The sequence below is a fragment of the Siphateles boraxobius genome, unplaced genomic scaffold (genome assembly GCF_051911475.1).
Source record: "Siphateles boraxobius isolate OS27281-9 unplaced genomic scaffold, OSU_SipBor_1 12, whole genome shotgun sequence".
NCBI lineage: Eukaryota > Metazoa > Chordata > Actinopteri > Cypriniformes > Leuciscidae > Siphateles > Siphateles boraxobius.
This window is the reverse complement of record NW_027508722.1, coordinates 28853537-28880251: the sequence shown is the minus strand read 5'-3', so window position 1 is coordinate 28880251 and position 26715 is coordinate 28853537. Positions and strand designations below refer to the sequence as shown.

The following is a 26715-nucleotide window of genomic DNA, read 5'->3' as shown; positions in this document are numbered from 1 at the left end:
ACGCCGACTTACATGTTCCTGATGGTGTCAACTGATTTATCCCCGGTTGTGTGTCAAGATGGTTGAATTCCATGTTTTTCAATAAATAATGTGGATTTTCTCTCTAAAATGTATTCAGTCCTTCCGTGAGACAGGGAGAAACTTTCTTAAATCGCCAGATTTCCACAGGCACACGAAACCGATCCCTGTTTCTGCTCGCGCACAGAAAAAGTCCCCAAAACAATAAACTGAAGTGTCTTGGTAAAATATTATGGATACGATGGACGCATGAAGAGCCCGTGTGATTAAAGTCCAGTCATAAAACCGTAGATTTTTCACGGCCTCATGGAGCGGTTAGATTCAATAAACTTTCTAACACACAGCGGACGCCTGTGTGCTTCCTCTGCCGCTCTGAGGGTGATGGCATGCGGCTCATTGTGAGCTGAAGACCGTCCCAACTCGGCCTCCAGTGTGGAATGTACCACATTATACGTAGGGGTGGATGTAGAATTAAAGTAATCCCTAATTACCCGCGATGGTTTGTTAATACGGTTTGGAAATTTCAAATCTAATCAGAAGAAGTAAGATATAAATTATTTTGGGTTTTTTTTACGTTTACAAGCTCGCACCTTTTAAATACTGTTACCTATTTTACCTGTCCAACCTGTTTTACATCAGAAGGTTTCGTCTGCCTGCGTCTCCAAAATGTTCAAACTGCCTAGTGTGACTCAATGGACAGAGCCAATAATTTCATCATAGAATGATGCCGTAATGACAAGTATTTAGAGAGGTGTTTTCACTCTATGAGCCCATATCACATGCTGTAGTATCTGAAATTACCCCCCCCCCCCCTTTGATAAATAAAATATCAAAGTATGTAACAATGATATTGCATCAGAAGAAATACTGTACGTTTCTCTTTTCCACCATTGTGGATTCTTTTCAGTTCAACATAATCTAATATAGTGAAGGACAAAACAATGATAACAGGGGGAAAAGATGTTTTGCTCAATCCATATGAATTACGAAGCTGCTTGCCACCTGTAGAGCCCAGCTGGCATCTGCTCAAGAGAGGATAAGAGTGGACGCTATTGAGGGGAGAGGGGGTTGGTGTTGCAGTGAGATTGGGGGGTACAAATGGCACGCTTGAGAGGGGACATCCCGTCCCCCGAAAAGACCAGTGGGACTCTTTTGTGCAGCTGTTGGCCTCTGTTAACACAAATCCCCCAAGAGCCACCTGTCACTGCAACTGGAGTGGGGGGTGGGGGGGGGGGGGGGGGGGGTGGCAACTTTGACGAACTTTGCTTTTAGTTAAAGTTAGTCATACATTCTTTTAATCTCAAATAAATTTTAAATACTTCCTTAGATTTCAAATTCAAATCACCTTTGAGAATTGAATTGGGATTTAAGCAGCATTCGCAATTCATTGTTGAATGGCGAACAACCATGTTTAGTTATAAAACCATATATAATAATTTCTGGATCATACGTGATACTAATACAGTATAAACAGACCTCATTTTGAAGTACTCTTCCTGCAAAGCTTTATGTAAATTAAAATGAGCTCAAATGAAAAGATAATAAAATTAGCTGCAAATCTGCTAATGCATTCACAAATCCCTCTATTCGTTAACCTCATGCTCCTCACTTGCACTGTTCAAGTATGACACAAATGGAAAGACTCACTCAGAAACTTCTATAAGATTTGAGAATAAATTAGGTTTGACAAAGCAGAATATGCATGTTTTATTGAGGACAATTTTGTTATTACACTGATAATGTAATTGTAAACAGCATTTCATTATAGGAAAAAATAACAAAACCCTATGCCATTCACAAAAAAGGCATTGTGAACTAAAGATGTGAACAATGTTTATGTCTCTGTGGGTGTACACAAACTTAAACTCATTCTAGGCAATATTTTATGATGGCTTTGTTGATTTTGATAGCTGAATAGAGGCTGGGCCGTGAGGGATATCCAGCATGGGTTCTGAGTGAGAAACAAGTCTGGTTTAACTATTTTCATTGTCAAGAGAAGAAAGTGATATATATATATATAGAAATTTATAGAAATTTGGAAACGAGAAATTTCTCAAGAGAAAATCCAAATGTCTACAATGCATATTTGTCTTCATCCCTTCTAAGGACTTTTAGATTACTTTCAAATATCAAACATGTTTTGTTTGCACAATACAATTCAGTTCGATTGCTATTTGACATCTAGCAGTTTTTTCCATTGCTACCATTCTTAACACTGGGCTCAAAACAGTTTTATATTCTCTGTGAGGCTCAGGTTCAACAGTGTCAGTCTCAAGAAGCTTGTCTATTGTCCTAAAGAACCCAAGGGTCAGCATCTCTGCATGGTGTAGGGTCATTAGTGGCCCCTTAATAAAATCACAATAACAGGAATTCCCAGAATGCACCCATATAGACCTTCAGTCTTTCTAGTCTTGTTTTTATATGTGTGGAACGTTGTATCAGCCAACTTTAGAACAATGTTAGAGAGAGAATGACGTATTGAGAAGATGTCTGGGCAGTCTCATCTCTTCATTGTTTGAAACATTTTTGCCAAACTGTCCTGCCGTCTAGAGTTCAGATGGGAAGCAAGAGGATGGGGTTGACACATCATAAATAAAACAATGTGGTATTAAATAAATCAGGCAACTTTTTTTTCTTTCTTTTTTTGAGATCATAATGCGTACCATAATAAGAACTCAGTCAGTCAGCATACAATGTAATTTATCTGAAATAATTTTATCAAGTCAACTACAGTTCTGGTTTAATGTTGCATGACATAAGATATTGTAAGTGAGGCAATGTAAACCAATATTAAACAACATACAATGTAATTGTGTTTTGACAATATAAATAAGGTTGGGGAATTGTTTTATTTTTATTTTTTGTAAAATGTGGGCAAAGACAACCACAAAGTTGTTCCCATTATTCTTATTTAAACGTAACGGCTAGTTTTTCAATAACTGATAATTAGTTATCAGTTCTTCATAAATGTGTAAATTTAAATTTCATAAATGTGCCTCACAAAATATCTATACCTGTTGGGTGAAATACTATGGTGAGCTAATTGAAGTACAATTTTTGCATGCTGAAACATATACTGCTACTATTTGATTTTAGTCAGAATCACATTTAGAAATTCAAGTCAACCAAGAAAGTCTAAACCAATTCTATTTGAATATGTAACAAAGGCAAAATTTTTAAGGCCAAGATGAACTCCACAACAAAAGCTTCTGTCATTCATCTGAATGTTGTACTGTATACAGTTTAATTACTGTTTCTTTGAGTGACATAATTGATGTGCTTACTGTGTTCTTTGTGTTATATATGATTGGGGCAACATATCAGATTTTAGTTTATTAGTAATTATGGTTTTAGCAGATTTGGTCTTAATTGTTGGAGTGAGATTGGATTGGAAACAAAATTATTATTCAATAATTCCATGAATTTTACACATCTTTCAAACATCTTCATTACTCGTCATCATAACATATAAATCAGTTGAATACAATTCTTCAATCCAAAATAATAGCTATTATGAAACCGTCCATATTTTACAATTTAGCATGCACACTGTTCTTAAGTGGGACTTCTTTCCTCATCTTCCCCTAGGTAAAAGATCCATGCACACGCAAACACAAACACGAACATGCAAAAGATGTTCATCCCCCACTCCTCACCTCCAGACCCCTTTCCAAAGCCATGAATTGAACCTTGCACTGTAGAAACCACAGCCCCCTTTTTTGCTCTTCTACACCTTCATGTAGCCCCCACCCCGTTCTCCACCATCCAAAGATCCGCCCTTAGACCCTTTCATTACCATGACAAACATTGTACTTACCAGGAAGAAAAAGAGAGAATGAAAAAGGGACAGAGTGGGTGAATGACCCACTGTGACCCTATTGGGTCGGTTTAAAAGCTTAAATTACTCTTTAAAATGTCCTTCACTTTTGAAATATAGCCCATTGGTATATTTTGAATAAAAACGTTTATAAAAAAGAATTTAGTTGTAGCCACCTAAAGTGGAGCTTTTATCCAATGCAGATGCAATGAATACAGCTGTAGATTCAAGCTATAACCTGTTCCATATTTTGGGTTAATATGGTACAGTGGGGGAAAAAAACAATGTTGCGATTATAATTAATTTATCTTTGGTTAGTACAAGCTGTGGGTGGATTTCCAAAAAGGGCAAACCAGGAGCCTGTATAGCAGGAGCATCTGTAACCTTAACAATTGTTTAGCGTTTTAAGAACAATAGTCTTTACGATTTTTATGCACAAAACATGTTGAGACTTCATCAGTGAAGAAGAACAGTGGGCGAAAACCTAAAAGTGAACGATATGCATCATTGGTTTTGTCCAAAGAACACAGAACTACTGCAGCAAAAGTGGCATAAAACATTAAATTCCCCCTTGAAGACTTTCCCACAAAAGCTGTTCACATTATTTTGTCCAACCCATGTAACTCCATCCCCCAACAATGTCCTGTTTCTTTTTTCTTTTCAGAATTCATCCAGTAATTCCATGTCTTTAGAGTGTCTAACAGTGGCCAATGATTTTTTTTATGGGTTCTATAAGGGGGTGAAGAATTTTTTTTTAAGTGCATTATTAACTCTAAATACTCTGCATGTATTGCATTTTATTTCATTTTCAATTTTACCTTAAACCATAAAAGTCCTAATATATATCATATATGCATTTATTATGCCTATACAGTCCCACCTACTAGCCATAGCAGATAATGAGCTAGGATCATCACCAGGATATAGGATGAATGGGCAAGAATTAATAATAAAAAATGTATATTATTTGACGTTTAACGATCAGCCACCAAAGGAGCTACTCACCAATTGCAGATTACAAGAGGACAATACGCCTTTTGTTATCTTCTGAGCTATCCAGAGATCTGAGCCTGAAGTCTATGGTCTTTTGCTTCATATTTAATTGACCCTTTTCACATTTCCGGGTTTCTCAGAAGTGGAAGTCATCATAGTAGGGTAAACTTCCATAGCGGTATTGCAGGATTTATGATGCTAATGACCGGTCATCACAGTCTTTGAAAAGGGTCCATAGCACTCCATTATGATGGCTGTTGATGATGAGCTTAATGAAAGGGAAAATAAAAAAAAGAAACAGGATAATCATTAGGAAATCCTTGGGGGGCTGTGTCGGTGCTATGCAAATTTCTGCCCTGGCCTACACCGCCATTGACCACAGGATGGTGTTTGAAAACTTGAGGCTGTAGAAGAGCATTGATAAGACTTTATTTGAGATGTCATTGACAAAAAGGAACATCCTCCAGCAGACGATGAACAGAATGAAGTTTGTCCAAAAGCCCAATCCCTGAACAGAAATCCCTGTTATTTCATATTTAATGGATTGCATAGAAAAAAAATTAAGGGTAGGAGGGAAGAGGAAATATATGGTCAGGAAAAGCAAAACATATTTAGTTCATTTCACAACCTGGCTAAAGCACAGTGACATCTGCTCCACCTGCTGCAAAAGCTCCACTAGAGTCCTGGACTACAACCAGATTTCAAGGGCAAGCTATGCACTGCTAGCCATTACTCTTGCCAAGTCGTTAAAAACCAATTGACATCTACTCAATAAAAAGCGACCAGTGAAACTGGACTAGCATTGTTTACTGCAATGGGATTTAAATAATAGATAATAGTCTAATAACAAAAAAGGGTTAATTTGGGTTCAAAATCATTTCAAAATATGGACTTCTTTCTGGCATACAAATGCCAACAACTTCCCAATTTGTGATGCCCTGAATACATACAACATTTGTACAGTCCCCCCCAAACGATTTGCATTCTGGATGTCATGCTGCACTGTGTAGTGTAATCCACAAAAGACCAAGACAAAAGATAAATGGGATACAAGAAACTTAAGAGGAACACTCCACCGTTTTTTGAAATAGGGCTTATTCACCGTCTTTCCTACATTTAGATAGGTGGGCAAACGCATTTTTGTCTCAGTGCATGCATGGTTTTAGTATGGCAGCGTTGCCGCTAGCTTAGCTTAGCATAATGAATGGAATCCTTTGTTGCCATGTCATGAGTAAAAGTGATAAGAAAATAAATTTAAAAAAGAACTAAATACTTCGGCCTGCGTATTCACAATGAGTACAAATAGCAATGCAGATTAATACTAGGTGAACAAACAACTACACATTAAATTTAACAATAACTCAGACAATGGCAAACGAAAAACTGAGAGATACTGATGGCTTATATACACAGTGAAGAAACGAAACAAGGAACAGGTGTGAAACTCAATGAGAAACCATAGCAACAAACAATGGACAGGGAACATAGCTGGACGAGTTGCTGAAAGTCAGAGCCAGTCTGCAGATTTTGGGCAGTCGGAGTTGACAGATTCCACAGAAAATCGGGTAGTGCATGATGGACAGAGATTTGTTTAGCTTCAGAATATCGGGCCTTTTACGCAACACAGCTAAAACCGGATGCGTTTTGGCCGTTCATTTACACAACATTTTGACGGCCTGAAAATGCAAGCTTTTGAAATCTGTGTTTCAAGGTGCAACGTTTTGAAAACGATACCTCTATCGTCTCCATGCAAACAATTAAAAACACGAAATTGTGAAAACTGCGCTGTCACACGCATGCGTATTACCTGTTCAATAGGCACGTAATGTTTCTTTACAAAGTGAACTCGCCAACTTGCCTGGCATGAATGAGTGTTTTTCGTCATTTTCGCGGATCCTTGTGAATGGGGATTGTTTTGACAACGTATGTGGTCTTCACGCGACTTTTCCGTTGTTAGTACATCGTGGTCCTGTAAATATACTCTATGATTCCATCCAGTCAGAGAATATCAAACAGTTTTAGATCACATATTGTTTTCATTTGAAATTGTCATGCATCTGCTAGCAATGTTTCTGCATGAGCTTATTTTGTTCGGAACGAAGTTCTGGCAGTGTGTGACCCTCAGTCATTTAGTGCCGTTTTAATCTGGAAGAATTACAAAAAGTGCACAAACCAGCAGGTAAAAAGCTCCATAAATAGACATTTTATTTATTGCATGTTTTGGTAAGAACATTGGGGTTTTTTTTGTTATCAGTTTTAATCTAAAACCTTTTACAAAGCCGACAAGCATATGACGCCTTGAGTTTTAAAATCTGTTCAGACTTAAAAGTTGCCTAGTGTGTTCCAGCCTATTACTGAAAAATGCAAGGTATGGCTCATTAAAGCTACAAGCTGCTGAATGACTACTGAATCTGAGCCCAATGATTAGCTGATATCCTGTATTATGAACTGGGTGTTTAGGCCCTTCATGTTCTTACTTGATCACAGCCACATAAAGAGTCAGTCAGGGAAAAAGAGAAATCTTCCCTGTGGTAAACAATAATGTGATCTTCAACCTGGAGGCAAGGGTCAGAGGATGATGTAATTGCTGTTACCAAGGCAACATCAACAGAAACATAAGGACGCACAGCTGGAATTGTTAGATCAGCTTCAGTGCATGGCATCACTTCTTCCAAACAGGACTGTGAACCACCCACCTTCCTAACACACATACACTAGACACTCACATTTGTATTGCCAGGCAGGGTTGAGCCACATATCTGAGGAATGTGAATAATGACAGTGAAATTTCTCACTGGAAAATGATGTTACTGCTGCTTGTGTACAAGGATGTTTAGGACTGTACGCTCATACGCAAAAAAACTGGCATTAAAAATGAAGTGAATTGCTAATACGCTGACTCAGACGTTTAGCAAGTGTCAGTCATTCACTGTGTGCATACGTTTGCCTACTGTATTGTCACAGATGACAAGATCATTGCTTTAATATTTTTCCTCTAGTTCAAAACGACAACAAAAACAATAGCTGACTAATACATCTGGAAAGCAAATGTATTGCGACGAGACATGCAATAATTCGTCTAAAACTATTTTAAACAACATTCACATTTTTTTTTCCATGTAGCTTTTTTTATCTCGTATGAATTGAAGAATTATTTGGAATAGTTGTACTTTTAAACATTTATTTGTTGAACAAGAAATAAATTTGGATCAGTTACAGTTTCCCTTCACTTGTGCATTATAAAATAAAAGTACAAATAAAACAACTTTACTTCTAAGATTAATTACTAAATTGTAGTTTTAACTGTAGTTTGTAAAAAAAAATTGTAAAAAATTCTATTTTGCTGTCAGTATCGTTTTCTTTTGTAAGTGTATTTAATATATATAGTATTTAGTATAAGAACACACAATTCATAAATACAAATATTTTGGTACCCATATTCATATATACATATGTATTCAATGCCCCGCACATTCACATATGATTGTCAGATGATGTTAGCATAAATATTTTGCACATTATCAAGATTTTAAATGAACAAAAATATATTGATTCTCTTTATAACAGGTTCGATCTGAGAAACTGAATGTTCTCAAACTATTCTGACATTGTATATCACCATTCAAAAGTTTAGGGTTAAGATTTTTTAGCACACATTAAATTGATGGAGTGACAGTTAAGACATTTCTGTTATAAAATATTTCTATTTAAAAAAAAAATGCTGCTCTTTTGAAGTTAAAAAAAACAACTCAATTTCCACAAAAATAAGCAGCTGTTTCCCCCATTGATGATAATAAGAAATCTTTCTTGAGCACCAAATCAGCATATTAGAATGGTTTCTGAGGATCACGTCACACTGAAGACAGGAGAAATGATGCTGATATTGTAAAGATTTTAAATTGTAAGAATATTTCACAATATTTCTGTTTTGCCTGTATTTTGTCATAAAAATGCAGCCTGGATGAGCACAGGGGAACTTCTTTCAAAACATTAAAAGATCTTACAACCCCAATCTCTTGAAAAGTAATGTATATTTTCTATAAAATCATTTTCTTTCCTCTTAGTGTCAGGCACAGACAAAGTAATAGTGCACAAAAGGCACAGACTCTACACACCGCAAACTCATTGAGCTCATAGTATCTAAAAGCTGGACAAGAGAGAGTCACACATGTCTGTCAGAGAATGGTATCTTCACTGTCCTCTTTGACTGGACTGAGATAAGACTTCCTCTGCTTGGTGATGGCAGCCCACAAGCGACACAGCATCCCACCTCTGAAAAACAAATGCACAAACACAGATTTACTTCAACACTGTTCAAAAGCTTAGATCAGTAATTATTTTCAAGAAATTAATAAATTTATTCAGCAAGGATGCATTAAATTGATAAAAAGTGACAGTCAAGACATTTGTTATAACAAAAGATTTCCATTTCAAATAAATGCTGTTCTTTTGAACTTTCAATTAAATAAAAGAATCTTGAAAAAATAGTGCATCACCACTTTCACAAAAATATTAAGCAGCACAACTGTTTTTGACATTGATAATAATTAGAATGATTTCCAAAGGATCATGTGACACTGAAGATTGCAGTAATGATGCTGAAGATTCAGCTTTGCCATCACATTTTTAAATATTTTAAAATAGAAAACAGTTATTTTAAAATGTAATAATATTTCACAGTATTAAGGTTTTTCTGTATTTTTGATTATATAAACGCAGCCTTGGTAAGCATAAAACACTTCTTTCAAAACCATTAAAAAAAACTTAGAGCAAAATGGTACTCCTTTTAAATATAAAAATGTTATATTTAAGAAAAAAAAAAGTCATGTCTCTCCTACACCTTGCCACATTTTCCTGTTTGGTATTGATGTCTAAAGGACTTACTTGATGCCACAGTACTGCAGATCATCTCTGCACGCGAGGTAGAGGAGACTGTCCAATGTGAACTCATGAAAAACAAGCTTAAAGAAAACAAACAAGCAGCAATCACTATTAACTTCAACATATTTCCGTTTTTAAGCTAAATTTCACTATTAGAAATCTATGAATATGAATTAGCAATCAAAGCTTGTGGTCAAAAGGAATATATTTTCCTGGAGCTCAAACTGTAGAGCGTTGGCGCTTGCAACGCCGAGGTCATGGGTTCGATTCCCAGGGAAAGCAAGAACTGATAAGAATGTAATTGTGTACCTTGAAATGCAATGTAAGTCGCTTTGGATAAAAGCGTCTCCCAAGTGTGTTAATGTAATGTAAATGGATACTTGCCACATAAGTAGATAATTAAACAGGAAATATTGTTCTGAGTTAAAATATATTTTTATATATTTCCACTCACCATTTCTATGGTTTTCTCATCCACTGGAACACCTCTTAACCAGCGCACCATAGCAGAATTGTTAGCATTATGGGATGAAGTTTTATTATCTGTTTGTAAAGAATAAACATAACACAGGTTGGCTGTATAAACTGATACTTATATGCATTCATTTGCACTTTTGTTCAGTGATGTTACAGTCCTATACTATTACTGCAAAACTGGTCATTACAAAAAAGTCACTGTTTCGAAAACACTTCCAGAAAATTCCTGGGATTATTTCTATATACGGTAAGTACATGTAGTGAAAACTCAAGCCCGGAGGGTAAGCCATAAGCTTGGGTTGGTTGAAATTGGGTAACAGATTTAAGTGATTATAGGGCGTGTTCTTTATGAGTTTTAAAAACTCCTCCTAAAACTAAAGACAAGTAGTGGCATGTTGAGTAGATGTGAATAAATGTGAAATTGTTCCATGGCCACACCTTTTGACTGCCTCAGGCGACAACATTCTCTCATACGGAAGAAGCAGTTCGCAAACAATTGTTCATTGGTAAATACTGTGTTCAACTTCAGAATTAATAAGAGGAAAAACGTGAGCAACCTGTAGCCGCAGGCGCAGCTCTGACCTCCACGGCGTTGATGAGCCTTTGTTTGGTATGAATGGAGGTCTTCAGAAGTTCCTGGAATTCTTTCTCCTTTTCATTCAGCTGAATCAACAACCTGGAACATAGTGTGAACAATTCCCAACAGCAACAAATCAGTGTGGTTCATTTATTGCATAACTGTTCTCATTTACTGCCCTCTTGTGGCTAATTTGAAAAATAAATAAATAAATAGGTCATTCTGTTGCAAATCACCACCATCACAGCTCTGATAATTGCTGTACTTTGCTGAGTGCTGGCCTGTAATTTTGATTGAATTTTATTTTGTATGTGCATCTATATATATATATATATATATATATATATATATATATATATCTATATCTATATATATATATATATATATGATTATTTGCTAAATAAAAAGTTCAAAAGAATGGCATTTATTTGAAATAGAAATCTAATATTTGGAATTAGTTTTATTTTTTTATTTTCTGTTTTAATTTTAGTTAAAGTATTTATAATTTTATCATTCTTATTAGTTAACTTTTGAAGATTAAACTTTTTTTTAAATATGTCTATATAGTTTATAGTTATTTTGGTTCATTAAGTTAAATTAAAAAGGATAAATGTTGCCTTGGCAACTAGCTGAAATAAAATCTTTTTAAAAAGCTTTTATTTCTGTTAAAGTTTATTTTACTTCAAGTAACGAAATTTTTTGTTATGGCTTTAGTTTTAGTTAACTATAATAACCCTGGTACATGTACATAATTTTATCCATTAAACACAAAGTTTGGAGGGCAACAGAGAGAGATAAAGTTTTGGATACCTCATAGACTCAAAGCGAAGTTGTGATAGCTCCTTTGCGAGTGAAGAGTGACTGGAGATGATGTCACTTTGGAGAATGTTGCATTTGGTATGACCCTCTTCAGAATTCTGAGTGATGATACACGATTCCTCTTTGTCCTTTTCGAGGGGAGTGACAATTGGTGTAGAACCAGCTTCTGTGGGTTGCTCGGTTTCTTGAGAACTCTCCTCATTTTCAAACGATGACTGTAGCTGAATTTTGAGTTCTGGAAAAGGGATTTTGATGGATTGCAATGAAGGTATGCCCATAACAGAAGATTTAGAGATGCAATAGAAGCATGGGGGCACTTTTGCATTTGAAATGGTGTCCTTTACATACCTGGTAGCAGAACCGTGATAGTATCTTGTACAGCCTGCCTCAACAAGTTGTCCAAAGCAAACATCCAATGCGGTTTTATCTGCTGTTTCTTCAGAACCTTCTTGACCTACAAACATAAGAGTCACATCTGATGAAGAATAAGATTATATATAGAAAAAAAGTTTACACACACACACACTTAAAAATACTTTTTTTCTTTTAAATTAGCATTTTTATATCATGTTCCTATGCTTAGGTTCAGTAGTTTCACACTTTAATGGCAATTAAACCCATAACCCTGAGTATGAGCAGTAGAAATAATATTAATTGCCAGTGCCAATAATTAAACCCTTAGCTTTAGTTTGATTCTGGTTTAATTGAGATGAAAGCAATTTGAAAGCAAAGAACATACTGCATCCTGGAAGCTAAAGAGCGCCGCCTGCAGGCTGCTGAGAGGCACAGAGGAGTTCAGCAGACTGGAGCGCAAAGTCAGGAGGCTGTTACTCAGGTGCCTTTTGTCTGGAGAGCGGATGTTTTCTCGGAGGCAGCAAATCAGATCACTGATGTGATCTGAGGTAATGCACGGCTGCTCTGCCTGCGAGATGGGAAAAAACAGCAAGTGTCAGAATCATTCAGGCATTCGAGAAAGGGCACTGGTGGTGTGACAGAATTACACATCAAGCATCTCGGGTGACACAGTAGTGTGGGAATGTACCTGCGGCAGTGTATCCTGAATGTTTTGAACTACAAGGCTGATGTACTCAGTAAGTATCCTATGTAGCGTGTCCCTCCGTTCGCTATCTTTTCTCAGCATGAACAAACCTAGATTCTCTCCAGAACAAGCTGGACTTGTGGTCATGTCTCCTTGAGGCTCATCTGGCACTCTACCGACACCAAACACATGCAACATAAAGGCAAATAAGTAATTTCAGGAGCTGGAAGTATGTTTCAAATGATTTCAACATAATTCCTAGAATCTGGGATCTGATGCATTGACTCACGTCAAAAAGCCACTGGAGGTGGGAGGACTTTCAGCCATGTCATTTCCTTTGAAGGCAGGAGTGGTCCTTCTCAGATCAAAAGAGCAGGACAATTCATTGTGTTCAGCATCTGTGTTCTCCACACGCAATGCAATGGGTACAGACATGCTCCTGTGAAAGTCTCCTACAAAATAATGTCCAAATAAACTCAAATATCCAATTATTAACTTGCTATCAAATTACTTTGAAGTATAAGTCACTATTCATACTGTAAAATGGGTGTTTCTGCAACTTAGGGCACTTTTATGTCCCAGGGGTTAATTTAGATTAGAAACTTAAAATATTTCAACCTTTATCTTTTTATTACATAAAGATCATAATTCAACTGTCTTGGGAACTTTTATCATGCCTACATTTTTTGAATTTTTTTCATATTAGTGGTCAATGGTGTAAATGACACTGTAAATGATATAAAAATATATAAAAAGAATTAAATTATAAAATAAATAAATATGTAAATAAAGTATCCACGCAGTATATATATATATATATATATATATATATATATATATATGGTACAAATATAAGTAAATCGATGATTTAAAAGCGTCAGCTAAATGAATAAATGTAAATTTAATGATAAAATAAATAAAAATAAACAAGCAAACAATAAATAAATAAATAAAAAATTATTGTGTGATGCATGTATAAACATTAGTGGACAAAAAAAAAAAAAAAAGAGTGAGTGTTTATTTTCTAAAAGTGCACTCAGACAAAAGTGCCCAAAGTTGAAGAAACACCCATTTAAAGCTGTTGGTTTTAAAATGTTAAAAATGTATGGACACGATTCGACATGCTCACCGGCAGGTTCTTTCAGAGAGTTGTCGGACTGAGGCTTTGTCCTCTTCCTGGGAATGCCCTTTAGAAAGCTGTTCTTCAGGAGCTCTGAAGCTGTGGCTCTCTTGTCTGGGTTGGGTTCAAAGCAGCACACGATGAAACCTTTAGCTTGCTCTGACATGCACTCTGGCACTGTAGGGTGAATCTTAAACATGCCCACCTGAAGGAAGACAATTACTCAGTAAACGGTTTTGAAGGAGAAATTCACATTTAGCCCCGAAACACACTCTTCACACCATCATAATACGCCAGTCTTACACCATCAGTCTTTGCCACAAGGGGCGCTATACAAGAAATTAGCATAACACCGCCAGTCTTACACCATCAGTCTTTGCCACAAGGGGCGCTATACAAGAAATTACCTTCTGTTCTTCGTGCACATGTACATGCATAGAGGCTTTTTTCTGGCCTTACAGTGATTCTAATAAATATGCAATGAAGCATGAAGTCAATTGGGAATGCGAGAATGGAATGTAAATAAACTTCACAGTTAATTTAACATGGTTATATAACATCAGTTTAAAATAACACTTAGATTCCGGCTTCAAAAACCTGTAGCACCTTAAACATGGCCGCCTGAGGACTTCCCAGTTCATGAAAAGGTGGTTTCCCTGTGGCCATTTCTATGATGGTGCAACCCAGAGACCAGATATCAGCCGGTTTGCCGTACCCGCGAGGACCTTGGTCGATGATCTCAGGAGCCATGTACTGCAGAGTGCCTGTGGCCAAATAAATCAGGAGGAGTTTGAAAAGCAAACAAACAAGAGTACATAATGTAACCTGAGAAGCATGCAAGTATGCACTAGGAGACTCACCTGTGAACGTCTCTGTACATGGGTTGATTCCTGCTAGTCTCTTAGAGGTGCCAAAATCTGATATCTTTAGCACACCGCTGTACGTATTTATCAAAACATTATCACCCTGGTGAGATAAAAAGTATGCAATGTAAATTATGACAGGTGATGAAAAAAAACAAAAACGCAGCCGAAAATGTCATGTTGATGAACAGATAGCTTTAAAGCAGAGGTCTTCAATCCTGCTCCTGGAGGCCCACTGTCCTGCAGAGTTTAGTTCCAACCTGCTTCAGCACACCTGCATTTGTATATTCAAGCGATCCTGAAGAGCTTGATGAGCTGATTCATGTGTTTGATTAGGGTTGGAACTAAACTCTGCAGGAGAGTGGCCCTCCAGGAGCAGGATTGAAGATCTCTGCTTTAAAGAAATGGCAGCATTGAGATGTATTCATACCTTAATGTCTCTATGGACAATCTGATTATCATGGAGATATTTTAGCCCTTCCAGAATCTGCTTGGTGTAGAAAACAATGGTCGCCTCATTATCTTTAAGAGGCCCCCACTTTGATCTTAAGAGAGAGGACAAACTTCCTGTAATGGAAGAAAAAACAAGTGAATACATGGTTAGTATTCAGGAACTGTGTAGTCATACATTTTAAGATAACAGACTGTATATCCATATGCACATATGAAAAGTCAATAAAATAGACCGCAGAATGAAAATAATCTTTTGAAAAAAACATTGTAATCTTTGCATTTTATATTGATTACATTCAATGCTCCATTTTCAACTATTTTAGTTTTAATGACTCTTAAAAATGTCAAGTGGTTTAACACACACTACAATTAAGCAAGTTTACTTTGAAAGAAACTAATACTTTTATTCAGCACAGATGCATTAAATTAATCAAAAAGGGCCCGTAAATACATAAATAATTAAATGCTGTTCTATTGAACTTTCAATCCATTAAAAAATAATTCCACAAAAATATTAAGCAGCCCAACCATTTTCAACACTGCCAATAATAGGAAAAGTTTCCTGAGCAGTATATTAGAATTATTTCTGAAGAATCAAATTTAGCTTAGTCATCACAGACTAACTGAACAGTTAAAAGTATATACTGTATACATGCAGCCCCCCCCCCCCCAAAAAAGTTATATTATATAAGTTAATTATAAATATATTTTATATATTTATTCAAAATGCTCATCATAAAGGAGGTGTAGGAGCACACATATTAATAGGTGTACGTCACTATCCCATAAATAACTCTTGAGATGAATTCTCTAAACTGGTCTGTGCGGTTTAGAAAAGCACATTACCATTACACTCACAGCTATAGATCTTCCCACACACCAACATTACACACAACACACCCATCCTAAGAACCAAGGATTTCTCAACAGACTTCGCAAAAATCAACATTCCTCCATGTCATCAAAGAGGAAAACTTAAAAGATAATGCCAGAGAACAATGAGCAAACTACGCCACACCTCCCGGAACCTCCTCCATGAAGATCTTGATGAAGCCATCCTCACTGACTGATCCCAAATACTGAACAATATTCCTGTGCTTCAGCCTCTTGTGTAGGGCAATCTCCTCGTGGAGCGGCTGAGAATAGCTATGAGCCAGAACCAGAAAGACCAAGATGGAAGACAAAAAGTAAATATTATGATGATCTAAGCTAAGCAGTTCAGACCACAATCATAAGGGTTTTATAGGCATATTTGGTCAAACAGCTAAACACAAATCTTGGATCACATGGAAAGGTCCACATCTGCAAACGGTCCATGTGAGGACAGTTTAAACAAGCATTAGTCCTGAGGACAAACATCACTGCGCCATGGGGACCTCTGAACATGGTCAGAGGTCAACAAACAAGTGCTGGATTTTTGCAGAAGCAGATCAACAATCTACCTAATACACAGTTAAGTGGCCTAAAACTATAAACAACCTTATATACATTCAATCAATTAACTAATTATATTTTCAATATTTCATATATTAAATTATGAATTTTTATTATTAATATATGTTATTATTAATATCATATAGTAATCAAACTTGCCAAAAGTGGGCAGGTTTTAGGTGGTATGAAAGTAGTGTTTTACTATGTTGTTAAATGACATACATCAAGATCAAACGTAGGCATTTAACCAAAAAATATCAAAACGATGGAAAACATGTTCATACGTGCGGTCTTTCTCTGGGATCTCTTTGATTGCGATGCGCACATGATTGCTGAGGTCCCGTCCAGCGTACACCACTCCATAGGTTCCTTTCCCCAGCACCACCTTGTCTTTATTCTCATTTCTCTCATAAATGTACTGAAAAAGAAATAGTACCATAATGGAGTCATATGGACCAACTGCAACTAATGGGAGAAGACCAGTGATGCATATATACACATATCTACACAAATATATAGATTTATCACTAATATGGATTACTCGTTAAAAGTTACTACAATTTTTTTTAAAGGAAATTAATACTTTTATTTGACAAGGATGCATTAAACTGTTCAAAAGTGACAGTAAAGCCATTTATAATGTTATAAAAGATTTCTATTTTTAAAAAATGCTGTTCTTTTGATGTTTATTTTCATCAAAAAGCCTTAGAAATGTATCAGTTTCCACAAAAATATTAAATAGCACAACCGTTTTCAATATTGATAATAATAAGATGTTTATTGAACACCAAATCAGCATATTAGAATGATTTCTGAAGGATCATGTGACACTGAAGATTGACGTAATAGGTGCTGAAAATTCAGTTTTGTTAAAATATATTAAAATAGAAAACAGATATTTTAAATTATAATAATATTTCACAATATTACTGTTTTACTGTAATTTTGATTAAACAAAAGCAGCCTTGTTGAGCATAAGAGACTTCTTTCAAAAAATGTTTTTTAAAAATTCAAACCTACCCCAAGCTTTTGAACAGTAATGGCCAAATTGAGCTTTTGAAGCATTTTGAGATGAGCTGTTCTGATTCAAAATTTAAAAGAACACTGTATTCCCAATGCTTTTTTTTTTTTAAACGCAAAAGTGAGTTTGGTAAGAAGCAGCATTATATTTTACAGCTAACTGCTAAATTCAACAAGTACTAAACTGGCAGTAAGGACACATGACAGCAGGAAGAACGTTTAAATGTGGAGTCTTGTCAATACTAAAGATATTTAAAGAGGAAGCCAACAGGATGACAACACAATTGCATTATGGTATTGGTAATAGTGGTATCATATTCCCAGTATGCAACGGCAAGCTGCATTTGGAATGATACACAATGAAGAGAACTATTTGGCCATAAAATTTCAACTGAACTCTTTTCATAAAACTTTTCATAAAAAAAAAAAAACATTACAGCCAAGTCAAGACATCTGTTCAAGAGGGTAACACTACATATCCTGACAGGCAGAGTCTAAGCCAAAAGAAATGTATAACCTAATCGGTTCATCAAAACTAAACCAACATCTCAGGTTATTCTACACAAAAAATATAAACCTATTCTACCTGAAAACATCAGTCTGCATAAAAAAAAAAAGTCATTTTAAAGGCTTCAATAATATTGTAGAAAAAGCTGCTTAATGAACCAAGTGCACATTTTCACTCATGCTGAACATGATTACTGGGCCTGAACAAACAATGAGAGGTTATATGCAATTCATGGTGATTTCTCTCACCTCTAAAACTCCTTCCCCTCCCCTGATTGGACTGGAATCTTCCACAAGACTTTCTGTTTGATGCAATAGAGAGTTCACCAAATCACAGAACCTGAAAAGCAACACACAAATTATAGCGTTTGAGAATGTTCAATGGAAAAAATCTTTAATTGTGACTCATTTCCTTATGAATTCTTTATGATGTTCAAACACGCACATATACTTGATTATTTGGCCATTACAAAATCACGTAATGTTTACAGTGGAAGAATGAGAATAACTGAAGATAAGGTCAAATGTGACTTTCCTGAACATGATACAAGAGAAGGGTAAGTAAATATGGCAACGAATTTTAACGGCTCAGTCAATATTGCCAGGAGCAAATAAGAATTTAACAGTAAATATCAATTTATTCTTAAAACTACTCATTTACATAACCTATTCTTTTAGGAGTTCATTCTCTGCCAAAAACACTCATGACATTGAAGCTCTTCCCTCATGATGTCCTTGGCAGCATGTTTGAGTGATGCGTCAGCCGGCAGATCTCACCCTTTACAATGAAGATCACTGGGAAAGTACAACTGGAAGTCATCAGAATTGTACAGGACATACAGGAAGCAGCTCCGTTCGTCGAACTTGGAGATGCTGCACGAGTGGAATAAGAAGAGATTTTCAATACAAATGAGCATGAGTATTCTCAATCCAATCCAACATGCCAGAAAAAAAAAAAATCAAAGATAATGGGACAAGCTCTTTTACACTTTGAAATTGATCCAAACAGAGCAGTTCAGTATGTACTCCTAAAACTCCATGAGCTCCCTTGGGAATTTATAATACTTAGAATGTTTTTAGAATGGCTGTTTTTAAAATATAAGTAAAATAAAGTATGTGGCGCATAGTTATTTCGTTCTATTACATGAATGAGACATGAATGCTGCCTAAAATGTTAATATTACAGCAATGTGAATCTGACAACTACTGTAGTCTTGTAGCACACAACAGCTTCAAAATTCAAAGTTTTAGGTTAAAGTGTGTAATTTGTGTTATAAAATTAAACGTTAAAAAGTCTCTTCAAATAATTTCAACCACTTATTTTACTGAATCATTTTTCAGTACATATTTTAGAGAATTAAAATCCACAGGAAAATTCCACAGGCAATAAAACAGCTCTTTGTAACTCATAAACAATTTAATGACAAATATAACATTTCTGTTAGAATCTGTTTGGAAATACTAATTCTAAAAGGAATAGAGATCCCACTAGGAGACTATGTATCCATAACTAAAATGATTTTTTAAATATGGGTCGATCTGACCTTAATTATCAACATCCATTATCATTTGTTTTGCAACCTGAGCTCTAAACAAGATGTCTGATGCCCTAAGGGCTGGAAATAGGAACAAAACCAGTAAGAAAAAGAACTGAAAGAGACATTGACCTGTAGCTTGAAAAGCTGGAAAGAGGATAACAGGCATCAACTAGGCCATGCAACAAGGAAGTTTAAAAAAAAAGACCCATTCAGAGAAAAATCGCTGGGCTGTGGCCAAAACAGAGCAGCCCTAGTGGGACCAGAAACTGCTGCAAGCTTGGAAATGGAAAACAGAAAAAAAATTACAGTATTCTCATAAGCGCTCAGTACCTTACTCCACGAATAGCAGATGCTGGGAAAGTCCACTCATGAAGACCTTTCTGGGAAAGCCAAATAAAGCACATTACACTCCCACAGACACGTAGAAAAGGTTGAATTTTACTGCATAAAGCAGCTCAAGTTCACACCATCTTCTGTCATTTTAAATGATGCCTATCTTTCACATAAATTATTTAATAAGACAGAAACTCAACTACGTGACAAAACAATGCAATGTAACTCCACCCTGCACAATTAGACTACTCCTAAACGCCATGTGTGAAAAGCACCAAGAGTCAAGAGTGTTTACCTTGAGTGGAGTGACGTGTCTCAGCTGCACCGTTCGGCTCTCGTCTTCCTCACTTACGCTTATTATACTGGGTTGGAACACTTTAGTGGGCTCCAGAATCAGAACCTAAAAAAGATAAAGATATTTTAGGTCTGCTTATATTCTCCACCTTTTTGGCGTTTCCTTCAAGTAAAGCAGACTGCTTTTTGGCAGTAGGGTAAAGGTCCCAATACACTTCAAGCAAATACGAAGAACGAACTGGTGTGACGTAATTTAGAACAAAATCAGGCCAAAACGAAGTTCGTTTGCACAGCACATATTTACACATTCATCCAACTGCTGCTCTCAGCAGCGTGGGCGTCGTTGGGATATTTGCTAACAGTATACCACTGGTCACGTATTTAGAACTTTTTTGTATTTCAAACTACGCCTCTGTGATTATATTGGGGCCTTAAGGCTGTCCTGTCCTACTATTGAGGAGAAAAGAAGTGGTCTTACCGGGCAGCGTGCTGTGGAAACGGTAGGCTTGCACGCCTGCACCATCAACTCCATCCAAAAGTCAGCCGCTTCCTGTTTAGGATGATTCGCCTCTTTGGGTTTGGCAAATTGCTTGTATAGTATATACGTCTCCATAATGGATGCAACATACCTGATTTGAAGGAGAAATCACCTTGCAGTAAATAATATTATTCGGGGGGGGGGGGGGGGGGGGTTGTTAATGTTATTTAGTGCGATTACTTAAAGTTTGAATTGGACAGGGTCATGAATAATTCCATTATCCTGTTGAAGTACTTCAATTTTTAAAAACTGACAGGCCTACATTTATTTTAATGAGGGTCACTACAGTTCTGAAAATAAAACTTAGTTTGTTAAAAAAAAGTTTGGTTTTAACTTCATACTACCTTATCAAACCAAACTAAACATAGATAATTAATTATTTCCTTGGCTCACCACATTGGCGCTTTGATCCTGTAGAGTTTCTCGGAAGCTTCTATGACTTTCTTGTGCTCGTTGGCCAAGATTCCAGCCCCTAGATAAAAACCAACATCCCAGTAGTCCTGCATCTTCTCAAGACAGCCCTTCCTGCCCAGCAGGCTACTGAGTGTGACACCTGCACAACAGGCACAAAGAACACCACAAACCAAAACTCAATAAATGCCTTATAATAAATATAAACTAAGTCTGGGCTATAGCACGATCAATCCCAACTTCAGTGTATGTATGAAAAGCATGAGACAGGCCAGCACGTAAAAAGTGTGAAAATAAGGCAACACCTTTTTAAACACCTCAAACTGTTATATTCCCACATTCTATATACTCATACTTTGTTTTATCATTCGTTCATGTTCAAAGCCTGAAGCATTTGGATCATATAAAAGTAGGCCACTAAGTATCAGTTTCTATCCAGCACCCTGCTAAGAAAATACCATGCAATAGCCAACAAAGCACTACATGATATGTAGACAGAACCATGACCCATCTCACCATCTCACCCAGTGCACACAACCAGAGCAGTGAAGCTAAATAAAGGACACACAAACAAACCGATTTTCCGCAGTTCAATAGAGGTTTCGAATTCATGCCCAGCAGCCATTAGGAGCACAACATTATTGATTCCAGAGTGCAAAGAGGGTTCAATCTCAAAGGCCTTGCCGTACCTGCAGGACAAACATAGAGGTAGAAACACATGACATAATTACTGTACAATGAATATTAGAGAAATACACAAATACCTGAACATAGCTGATTGGATCAATGTTTAATGATTCATGATTGGATCACTGTTTGAGCCACATAAATAAATAAAAATATCAATTAGTATTTTATCCCATTTTTAGTAAAAAATAAATAAAACATTATTTAATCCAGACAAATTTACCTTTGATTAGATTGAAGCATAAATCTACAAAACTATTTAATGCTTAAAACAAGAAGAAAAAAAATATTGTTGAAGAATATTTTTCTTTTATTATTAAAATAATTTGCTAATGGATAGGAAAAAAAGTATTCTTTGAAAAAAGGACATATATATATATATATATATATATATATATATATATATATATATATATATATATATTATATATATATATATATATATATATATATATTATATATATATATTCTCTGACAACAAGTCTTATTATCTCATGGAATTTTCGTTTATCAATAAATGCATATTTTCTTGTTTCAAAGTTGTTTACATATTTTGAATGTAAAGCAGGACAAAAATACTGAACAATACATTGGAAGGATGTGCAGACCACATAACTTAAATTAACTTATACTTGTATTATTTAAGATCAGATGTTCTCTTACCACAGCACATTATAGATATAAATGTGAGAAATAGATTTTTTTTGTTTTGTTTTGTTTTGTTTATTTAACAGGGACAATACATGTACATGCCGTGTACATAGGGCATATAGCGTAAAGCTAGTTTGCGGCCCGCGGCCCTGGTCAGGCTTTTACATAAAATCAAAACATAAAAAAAAAAACACAAAAAAAACACAATCATCACAAGAAACAAAGCAAATACAAATACACACATGCATTTAACGGTCAACAGTCTTGTGATGCTGTCGATCAAGTGGATAAAGGCCGGGACTCACCAGTAACCTGCTCGATCTCTGCTGTATGTGTCTTTGAAGCCTGAACTCAGGAACATGTCCTTGTAGACGCGCCCGCACAGGCAGTACACGTCTGAGGCCACGGTGCTCCCTGACTCCACAATGGGTAAAATGAGCTTTAAAGCCTTGTCACGATCACCGGGGCGATTCCTCCTTTAAAACGCATTTCAAAATGTTTTGTAGGGAATAAAATGAATGTTTACTCCAATAAATTGATGTTTTTGTGTAATGTATTAAAAACAAAAACAAAGCTCACCTGTTCAATGCAAAAATATACTGAAACTTAATGTTCTGATGTGATATCACCATGCACATGGGCAAATTATTCAAGGTCTCCAACAGATTTATGATGGAGTCGTAGTCCTTGAATCACATGGAGAAAGAGAGTTCGGTTTCAATAAATTATTCACACATTTGGCTGGCACTTCTTATATTTCACAACCATTGTCAAATATTATTGCTTGTTCCTGTGGGTAGAAAAAAAATACATATTTTTTTTCGTACAATAAAATTAAAAGCGTATATGTAGCATGAAATTTTGAAAGAACAGGAGGCAATAATTTACCACACGATTTATTACATCAAAGCCGGTGAGATCTCTTTTCTAGATCTCATTAATAATTAAACAGATTCAGGCGAGTAACACAGCAACAATCAAAACATTCACACAAAGAATTGCTGACACAATCATGCATTCAACCGCAAATATTGAACAAATACACATTATAGGGAAATTCTATGATACAAGTACATGTTTATTAAAAACCCATTTCTATGAATGAGTATCATTCATATTTGTGCTTGTACCTGAAAGCTTAGTAACTCTAGTAACTCACCGGGATGTCTCTGTAAGACAGCAGGAGGCTCATAACAACATCTGGACTCAGAAGCTCCACCGAGTCCAAGCGCTTTTGGATCCGGCCCAGCTCCTGACTCAGGGCCGCTCCGGAGAAGTGCTCACGAGCCAGACGGATCTCCCTGCGAATTGCCTCGTGGAGGTATTCGCTACAAGGCGAGAAAGTTTTCTCAAGATTTTATCTAAAAGTAACATTAAGTAATTGACATCCAGGGAAAAGAAAATCAACAAAATTACTTTCCTACCTTGAATGAATGTGAACACCTTCCAGCAACTTGACCAGTCGATCCACCAAAGGGGTCAGTAGGGATTCAAATTTAAAGCTGGAATGAAGGAAATCTTTGATCCCTCTCATCAGTGTGGCATCACAGGCAAATACTTTACCCTGCGGTGACACCATGTAAGGGATAAAAGTGTAGCTCCCACATTGTTCCTATAATGAAAAATAAGGAAGACCAAAGAAATACATCATTATATAGGACCGGGACTAGTTGTCAAAAAAAGACGGTCAGTGAGTTTCTAAGGTTCAGAGAAAAAGTCCAATTATACAAATGCTTGTTTTAGATAGCAGTGGTTTTGGGGAAATAAAAAAATTGAATTACATTAATTTTAGTGGATTCTACTTTCCACATAGTATCTAGAATATAAATATCATCCTATTTTGGAATATCTGTTGGTAAACAAGTGTGCACAATACAAACGACATACATTTAGTCAACTATTTAATTAAGATTTAACTAAAAGGTCGAACTGTATTTTCAGAGTCTATACTGAAACTGACTTTAAAAAATACAGAAATATTCAATGGAATAAAAAGTGTTTTCATGCAGACTTTCGAAAAAAACCTTAAACTCTACAAATCTGAAGGATGTGTTTTTTGTGTGTAGGGTCTCACCTTCACATCTTGAAGATGTTCCTCTTGTTTGTTGCAGTACAGGATGACATTATTGGTCATGCTGAAACTCTCTCTGACACCCAGGTGATAAAACAGAGACGGCTGGCAGATAGAGTTATTCATCTCCACCACGACAACATCTAAAACACAGAGTTAAAAACAACCGCTTACACGTGCACGTTGGAAATATTCCTGAAAATCCCAGTTATGTACGTGCCACAACTTGCCTGCGTTGTAAAAAGTGTCCAGGATTTCAGTCGTTCCCAACGCAATACGCTCAAAAGAAACTGTCTTCAGCACAGCGTGCGCGTCTTCGCAGGCTTCTGTAAGACATGCATGTGAAAGATTCTCCTCAGTTTGAGGCAAAGACCCGTCCCCAACGGCGATATACACCACGTTTAAAGCCCTGGTTCGACTCCGCGGGGATATTATGCCCTTACACCCGCCGCCTATTTCGAGAGCCAAAGGATCCTGCCATAAACTTCCAGCTGAAACTCGTACGGGATCCTTTCTCTTGTTCTCGCGCAGGCTCATGCGCCTGCGTTCAGTCGTATACATGGTGTATCTCGAAAGCAATGCCTAGCTAATAATGAAAACCATCCTATGGTCGCGTCCTCGACATGCCTTCACTATGGCGTACAAGTATTCCTGTAGTTTTTTCAGGTGACTCTGAGGAGGATCTTTTAGACGCGCCCTCTTTCTGCGCCCCACCCTCCTCGTGTCACGCTCAGTCCACAGCTGTGCGACCTCGCCTACAAGTACAACCGCTGCTTGCTCAATAAAGATTTGCCTGTCTTTGTTTTGAAAGTATGTTTTGTTTTATGCAAAATTGTTCTATTACAAAAACGTTTTTTTATTAGTAATATGTATTAGTAATATGTATTAATAGAATACATATATTATTTATATTGATTACATATAAAAATAATGTATATATATATAATTAATTGATTGTATATAAAATCAATGTTTAATAGGCTATATTAAATTATTAATGCTTAATTATTCATACATTTTAGTATTAATGTCATATAGTAATTGTATATGCCAAAAGTAGGCATGTTTTAGGTGATGTTTACGGTATTGTTAACATACATCAAACACAGACTTACGCATATTTTTCACAAGTTTCTACTATATATAACTACATTGTTATTATTTTGATTATTCTGTTTCTTCACATGTCTCATAGTAAATATCACATCTCCTTGGTATCTAAATACCCTTTGAAAAAACTCTGGTACAGAGGCATAAATATTGTAAATGACTCAACAACTGTGAGGCAGTCGTAATTTTAGGAACATGTATATATATTATTTTTTACACTTTACTTAGATCATCAGTTGTATTTGTAATCATATAATATTAAATGTTGGCAAATTAATTTTCAGTTTAACATTAAACACTTTGGTCTGGAAACCATTAACAATAAAATGAACAATAAAATAAAATGTGACCTCCAAGACAAAGGAAAATGTTCACAATCCTGCATTCTTCTTCATACATAAACCAAAAAAAGTGATTCAAATACAAACAAATCTGTTGTCTTCATCTCATAACATTGAAAGCGACGTGATGTGAAGGCCAAGAAGGCCTTCAGGAAGTTTTTTTTTTACAAGCACTCTGTTGCACACATATTGTGGAGGGACTTAATTAAATACGTAATGGATCTTTTTCGCAGACTGTGACGTTTTAACGGTCATGACATAATAAGGCTGACAATAAGGCTGTTTTTTATGTACAATTACACTATATATATACTAGTACATATAACACTATACAGTATACCTTTGCATCAAATTACAAAAAAAAAGTTAGTGAGGTTAATGCTGTGAGGGTGCTAATACAGCGGCTGTGGGAGTGACAATAAAATTGACATCTTTCTCTCTTCTGACTGCTGTAATTAATCTCTCTCTTTTTTGAAAGTTGTGATACTATTGTGGAGTTTTTCTTTTGCTATTTGAGCAAATGGGAACACAACATGATATTTAATGTATTCTTTCAATAAACGCTATAAAAGTTTACCCAACTATGACGACATCCGCTTCTGAGAAACCAGGAAATGTGAAAAGGGTCTATAGAACGTTGCAATAAATAAAAGAACAATGAATGAAATGTAAGTAAATAAATAGGGAAAATGTGAGATGAAAAATAAATAAAGATTAAGTTTT

At 36.0% G+C, this 26715-nt stretch overlaps 2 protein-coding genes across 9 annotated transcripts in view; both read right to left on the bottom strand.

The window, feature by feature from the left end:
- map7d1a (MAP7 domain containing 1a) overlaps positions 1-652 on the bottom strand; it is a 47600-nt gene extending 46948 nt beyond the window's left edge. For 6 of the 8 annotated variants that reach the window (XM_077217870.1, XM_077217872.1, XM_077217875.1 and 3 more), the window contains exon 1: positions 13-413. In XM_077217870.1, coding sequence (XP_077073985.1) covers positions 13-73 — 61 coding nt within the window. In that variant the 5' untranslated portion in view covers positions 74-413. Of the gene's footprint in view, positions 1-12 lie in introns of all 8 variants that reach the window. The other 2 variants (XM_077217878.1, XM_077217873.1) reach the window with 2 other exon arrangements.
- Positions 653-7995: 7343 nt separating this feature from the next.
- Positions 7996-25273, bottom strand: LOC143724464 (mitogen-activated protein kinase kinase kinase 5). The gene is made up of 28 exons (XM_077217526.1): positions 24772-25273; positions 24545-24684; positions 23895-24082; positions 23630-23798; positions 23050-23156; positions 22776-22946; positions 21709-21821; positions 21115-21274; positions 20662-20812; positions 20185-20289; positions 19887-19936; positions 18796-18891; positions 18268-18358; positions 16776-16909; positions 16076-16203; positions 15035-15171; positions 14602-14707; positions 14348-14505; positions 13751-13946; positions 12911-13073; positions 12625-12793; positions 12322-12504; positions 11931-12036; positions 11574-11817; positions 10744-10862; positions 10164-10252; positions 9713-9789; positions 7996-9100 (listed from the first exon to the last, which is right to left on the bottom strand). Exons 1-28 carry the CDS (start codon positions 25100-25102, stop codon positions 9004-9006), a joined length of 3978 nt encoding a protein of 1325 aa, XP_077073641.1. The 5' UTR covers positions 25103-25273; the 3' UTR covers positions 7996-9003.
- Between the last annotated feature and the right edge of the window lie 1442 nt (positions 25274-26715).

What these genes read in the sequence shown, in the direction of transcription:
- LOC143724464 (XM_077217526.1), bottom strand. Translation starts at nt 25,102, where the DNA reads ATGTATACGACTGAACGCAGGCGCATGAGCCTGCGCGAGAACAAGAGA. An exon ending in TGTCTTACAGAGACATCCCG is followed by an intron (nt 23,157 to 23,629) that starts GTGAGTTACTAG and finishes ATGTGATTCAAG; the next exon opens with GACTACGACTCCATCATAAA. An exon ending in ATGAGAAAACCATAGAAATG is followed by an intron (nt 9,790 to 10,163) that starts GTGAGTGGAAAT and finishes GTTTTCTTTAAG; the next exon opens with CTTGTTTTTCATGAGTTCAC.